We start from the raw sequence: 5,572 nt of genomic DNA, 5'->3' as shown, positions 1-5,572 counted from the left end.
TGAGAGAAGACAGAGTGGGGAGCAGAACAGGCCGACTGACGAAGTATAGTGCTGATGGGAGCAGCGGGGAGACAGGAGAGGTCTGCCGTGTCTTGTGGCCACCTCCGGGGTGGGGACCGAATTCTTGCCGAAGTGGCTTTAGCTTCCTAGTGTTGTGCTCTAACCTGCTGCACCACCAGGAAGGACCCAGAAAGAAAATTTTTATTAAATTGAAATAGGAAAAAAAAAAATTTATAATATAACAGTTTATTTTTACATCATTTTGTGACTTTTCCCAACTCAGTTGTCATCCCCGTGAGCTTCCCGTCACCAAATCACCCTGTGCCATCACCACAGTCCAGTGCACTCCCCCCCACCATTTCTGATCCCATCCCCACTCCACCCTGGGAAAATGTCTCTGGTATATGGTTGTTCATTATTATTATTATTATTTTCTCCCCTGGTCCTTTATACTCCTGCTATGAGTGAAGCCATTCAGTATTTTTCTTTCTCTTTCTGGCTTATCTCACTAAGCATGATCCCTTCCAGCTCCATCCATGTTGCTGCAAAAGGCATGAGTTTATCTTTTTTGACTGCTGAGTAATATTCCATTGTGTATACGGACCACGTCTTTTTAGTCCAGTCATCTGCTTTTGGGCATTTGGGTTGATTCCATGTATCTCCTAAATAGAATTTTTTTTTTTAAATAGCACAATGATGGTGTTAAAGTTAGTGAGTTGGTACAAGAATTTGGTCTTTCCCACCCACTCCATTAGCAACTCTAAATGATTATGAGAAAACCTTTTCCAATTTAATTTCCTTATTTTTGTCTTACCCTTTTCATGTCAACAAAAATGAAATTTTCTCAATTTTGTTGTTCTGTGGTACACATCACAGACATGAACTGTGCTGCACTCTTCATCTAATGACATTCTAGAACAAATGACATGAAGACGACGTATTTTTTAGATTTTACTGTCATTTAAAATCTCTCATCAAAGTCCACCAAAGACGATCAGTCGTAGCACATGCCGTGATTCGCTTTCTGTAACAACTTCGCTTTCTGCAGCCAAATTACGGCTAATGAAATACAAACTAAAGCTGCGTGCAAGGCGAACAACAGTGACCCCTCCCCTCAGGTTTCTTCCCCCCAACTAGCTGCAGGGATGAACTGTGCAGAAGCAGCAGGTGCAGAGCTCTGCAGTGTCCCGGGTTCAAGCTTCCAGGTCTAGAACAAAGCTGTGAAAAGCAGCAGCGAATGGGCCGCCGGGCCCTCTGCGCTTTGCCTCTGCACACGTGGGTGGGTGGGCTTGCTCGTTTCTGGAAGCCTCGGCAAAACTCTCCGCAGGACCTGGAACCTCACCCCACGCTCCTCTCCAGCCACTAGCGACGCTCTGCCCTCCCCGTGGTTTGGGCAAAGCGTCAGCCGGTCCCTGGCCTGGCAGGCTGCCCCTGCAGGCTGGCTGGGAGCCGGGTGCTGCGTGTCTTGCCCTGTGCCGGTGTGGCCTGTGCCGGTGCTGTCAGGGGCCCTCCCTGCAGGGGTGAGAGGCGCTCGGGGCCTGGCTGGGTCCCAGAGCTGGCCTCTGTAAGAACGGGGGCTCCCTACCACCTGCAGCTGTCCGTGGAGTGAAGCACCCTCTGCGCTCTGCAAGCAGCGCCTTCCGCCAGCGCGCACCTGGGCCTACCGCTTGGCGAGCTCTCCTGGCGTGCAATGGTTTCTTTCATCTTGTTGGAAAAGAAAAGGGGCCTCGCAGGGAGCTGGGGCTCACGCTCAGGGGGCCCTGCCGGTGCTACTGGGTTAACATCGTGAAGGTTCACTACCCGGTGGCATCTGAAGAGCGGGTTAGTGTCCGAAGCAGAGGTCTACGGGAGTTATGTTAGGTCACATCTCCGGTTCTTAAGCTAACCATTTCACTTCAGAGTTGAGAGTTGGAACAGATTCTTAAATGATCAAAAATAAATTGCCGAAATTTAGTAGACTAAGAAATGTACTAATTCTTTACATAAGACCATACGTCAGTCAGCCGGCAGGAATCTCACAAATCTTTTTGGAGCTATTTTCTGGTGTTAAATGCAGGACCCCCGGATTTATACCAGAACTGCCGTTTGAGAAACTGGAGTGTCCAGTTGTCTCACATCTGAAGTTACTGGAATCCAAAGGATTTCTGGAGCAGATGTCAGGAGGCACCATGCCCCAGCCCAGGCCCAGGCCCACAGCAGCAGACCCCACACCCACACCTGCGGGTGCCCGCGGCAGGCAGCCGCCACAGAGCTGACACCAAGCCTCACAGAGATGCAGGGCTAAGAAGCCCCTTGGGGGTCCCCCACGTGTAAGGGTTACCCCAGTGGCGAACAGGACACCGCAGCCATGGGTGCTGGTCAGCTTCCCGTCGGATGCTTTGGAGACACTGAAGCCACTGTGCCCAGAACCGGGGTTCCTGGCTCTCTCTGCTGTAGCATCAACAAGGAGCCTCAGAAACGGTGGGCAGAGCCTGCCTGTGTTCCGCTCTGTGCCACGGGTTCGCTGGGGCTGCCTGGAGCGGCCATGCAGGGAGAGGCCGGAGCCAGGACAAAGCCTTGCTCGGCTTCTGGCTTCCAACCCAGACTCTGGGCAGCTGCACTTGCCCAGAGCTCGACCACCCGTCCGCACGGTGTGGCCCCTGCTTCGGGCACACCCAGGGCCCTGTCCGTGTGTCTGTTTCAGGAGTGTGGCCGGAAGGCTCAGACGGGACCGACATCAACGCCGTCTGCCGGGCCCACGAGAAGAAGCTGCTGGCGACTGGCGACGACTTCGGCAAAGTGCACCTCTTCTCTTATCCCTGCTGGCAGTTCCGGGTGAGGGCTCGTCTTCACTGGTCTCCCCATTGTGCGTGCAGCCTTCCAGCCTGACCTGGCGTTGCTAGAAATGTGCTGGGGACGAAGGCACACCCTCATCACACACAGGCAGACCCTGGGTCCCGCTGCGCCCCAAGAGGGCCCTGACCCTGTCGGGGCCTACACAGCCCCAGGACTGGCTTGTCTACCTCCAGCCTCGCAGGCACCCCCCTGCCCCGGGCTCCCTCTGCCCAGCCCTGCTGAGCCAGCTCCAGTGGCCAGCACGTCCTTCCTCGTCCTGCGGGGACCCGGCCCTCTGTCCCCGAGGAGAGGCCCATCCGCGCCCCCGGCATGGGGCCTGCCCCCGGGCCGCCCCCTGCCCAGGACAGCCCTGTGGCAGTGGCAGGGTGGCCACTGGCTTGTGTCTGTCCCCAGCTGACCAGGATGCTCGGTGTGGGGGCGGCAGGCCCTGGGGGCTGGTGTCTGCCCAGCTGTGTCTGCAAGAGTGAATGTGGGAGTCCAGCCCCCTCCAGCCCCCCCTCTTTACCCCCAGGCGCCCAGCCACGTCTACAGTGGGCACAGCAGCCACGTCACCAGCGTCGACTTCCTCTGTGACGACAGCCACCTCATCTCCACGGGCGGGAAGGACACGAGCATCATGCAGTGGCGAGTCATTTAGTCCTGGGCAGGAGCCCTGGAGCCGAGCAGGCCACAGCCGCGCACTGGCCTCTCGCTGTCACTGTGATTTCGGTCTTGTTCGAAAGTTCTTACAAACCTCAGGAAAACTGGGCCCCTACCGGTTACCTTAGCTTAGCGCTCGGTGAGGCCTGCGGGACTGCCTGCAGGGCCCCCTCGGGGGAGGGGAAATTCATAAAACACATTTCAGAGGAAAAGACGCCAAGGTTTACATTGCAGTGACATCAACAGAAGCGACTGGCGTGTCCCTAGTAACTTTTCTACGAACCCTTCAAAAACGGTCACAGGATGCCTTTAAAACCCTGCGGCAGGCTCAGCTGTTGCGCGTCCGCTGGCGCAGACCCGGTTGCCGACGGCCGCCAGCACCCAGCTGCGGTCTGGGGCGCGCTGCCGGGGGCGGACGGGCGGACGGGCGGACGGGCGGGGGACGGGCCTCCCCGGCGGGCGGGAGCGCACGCTCCTGCGGCTTCCCGTGCGCCTGCCTCTGGGCTGAGCCGATTCTTCTCCGCATTATCTGAAGCATCGCAGCAGTGTAGACAGGCCCTTCAGAGTTTCAGCTGGACGGGCCTCGCCCGGCGGCCGCGCCCCCCGAACGCGTGGCCCCTCCACGCCCGCTGCGCGGCCGGGTGAGACGCAGCCACCCCTCTGTATATGAATTGGCATGAGACGGTGTTGTGCTTGTATAGGATGTTAGCGACTCGTAATAAACGCGACAGCTAGGCTTTGCTCTTTACGCTCTTGGACACTATCATTTTGTATCTTAAGACCAAGTAGACCAAGTCAACAAGCTCTCCTCGGTGTACCCCACACTGCAGCCTGGGCGTCGGAGGCTGGCGCCCTCGCCCCCCTTCCTGCCTGGCGCTGGGGCGCAAGCCCCCCCGAGCTGCTTTGCCTCCTGGGTGTGGGGTTGGAAGTGTTTACATTGGGGGATGTGGCCCAGGCCTGGAGGCAGAAGAGTGATGGGCGAACTTAAAGACTAAGATGAAGATTTACTTGTGCCAGGCAAGTAAGCGCCTCGGCAACCGGACCCTGCACGCTGGCTGGTTATGGCGGCGACGGGCGCCCCAGCCTTTGCCGGGAGCGTCTCGGAGAGGCGGGACAGCAGCCGGCCATGTGTATTAAAGACGGATCTGTTTGTATGTATCCTTATCAAATATATTCTATAATGAAATGAAGTCTCAGACGCGGATTTCTTATTGACCTATAATCATGAAAGTCTATGAATTAAAATATTTAAAATTAGCTATGATTCACACTAGATTCTGTTTCCTATTCAGGGTTTTCTTTCCTCGCCTGGGTCATCTGCAAGTGGGGCTGCGGCTTGCATTGGTGGGCTAGGAAACAGAAGGACCCGCTTAATTGACACCCCAGGGGGTGTCCTTGGTTCTGTAAACTGGCAAAGCGCAGCGATAATCACCTCAGGGAAGGGAGAGGACGCGCCACCGACTTGTGAGCTCTGCTTCTGTCTATCCACGCAGCACACATGCGAGGCCGTAGATGCTTCTCAGTAGCGGGTATGAGCCATGATGCCCTCTAAGCCGCACATGGAAGCTGCGGTTTGTACGGATAAACTCGCGGCTGCCATCACTGCCGCGCCGTGCCTGACATTGTTCAAGTGCCAGGCTCACCCTGCAGGTGTTGGTGGCTTGCTCACCGTGAGCCCCGCGAGCTGCAGCCCCGCCCCGCAGGCAGACAGGCCTTGAGCCCTCCGGAGGGAGCCAGAGGCCCCAGAGCAGGGTTGACAGGCAACCCCGAGGCCTGGCCTCTTCCGGCTGCCTGTGGGCACCTGCGCCCTAGGCCTGCACAGAGAGTGCCAGTGAAGGCTGTGACTGAAATCCGGGTAAGACCACTTTGGGGCAAGCAGTCGCAGAGGGGAGGAGGGCCAACCTGAGGGAGGTGTTGGGAGCTGTCAGCAGGCCTGGGGTGGGCGTGATCAGGCCTCGTTCTGGCCCTCCCTGGTGGGCAGGGACGCCAAAGGTGAAGAGGAGGGTGAGGCCAGGCCCTGCGGGAGAGGGCGGGGTCCCCCACCTCCAAGGGCAGATGCAGGCTCAGAACAGACACTGGCTGCAGGTGCCTCGAGGCG

At 57.3% G+C, this 5,572-nt stretch overlaps 1 protein-coding gene across 1 annotated transcript in view; it reads left to right on the top strand.

Annotated features, from left to right (window-relative positions):
• Positions 1–4,466, top strand: part of EML1 (echinoderm microtubule associated protein like 1) — an 82,785-nt gene extending 78,319 nt beyond the window's left edge. Inside the window, exons 20-22 of the mRNA XM_012724381.1 lie at positions 1,595–1,821; positions 2,437–2,814; positions 3,347–4,466. Coding sequence (XP_012579835.1) covers positions 1,595–1,821; positions 2,437–2,814; positions 3,347–3,472 — 731 coding nt within the window. The 3' untranslated portion in view covers positions 3,473–4,466. The remainder of the gene's footprint in view (positions 1–1,594; positions 1,822–2,436; positions 2,815–3,346) is intronic.
• The last annotated feature ends 1,106 nt before the right edge of the window (positions 4,467–5,572 follow it).

Source organism: Condylura cristata, unplaced genomic scaffold, assembly GCF_000260355.1.
Source record: "Condylura cristata isolate star-nosed mole 26May11 unplaced genomic scaffold, ConCri1.0 scaffold00013, whole genome shotgun sequence".
In the NCBI taxonomy this organism is placed as follows: Eukaryota; Metazoa; Chordata; class Mammalia; order Eulipotyphla; family Talpidae; genus Condylura; species Condylura cristata.
The sequence above is the reverse complement of the archived record's forward strand: the minus strand, read 5'-3'. Positions and strand labels throughout refer to the sequence as shown.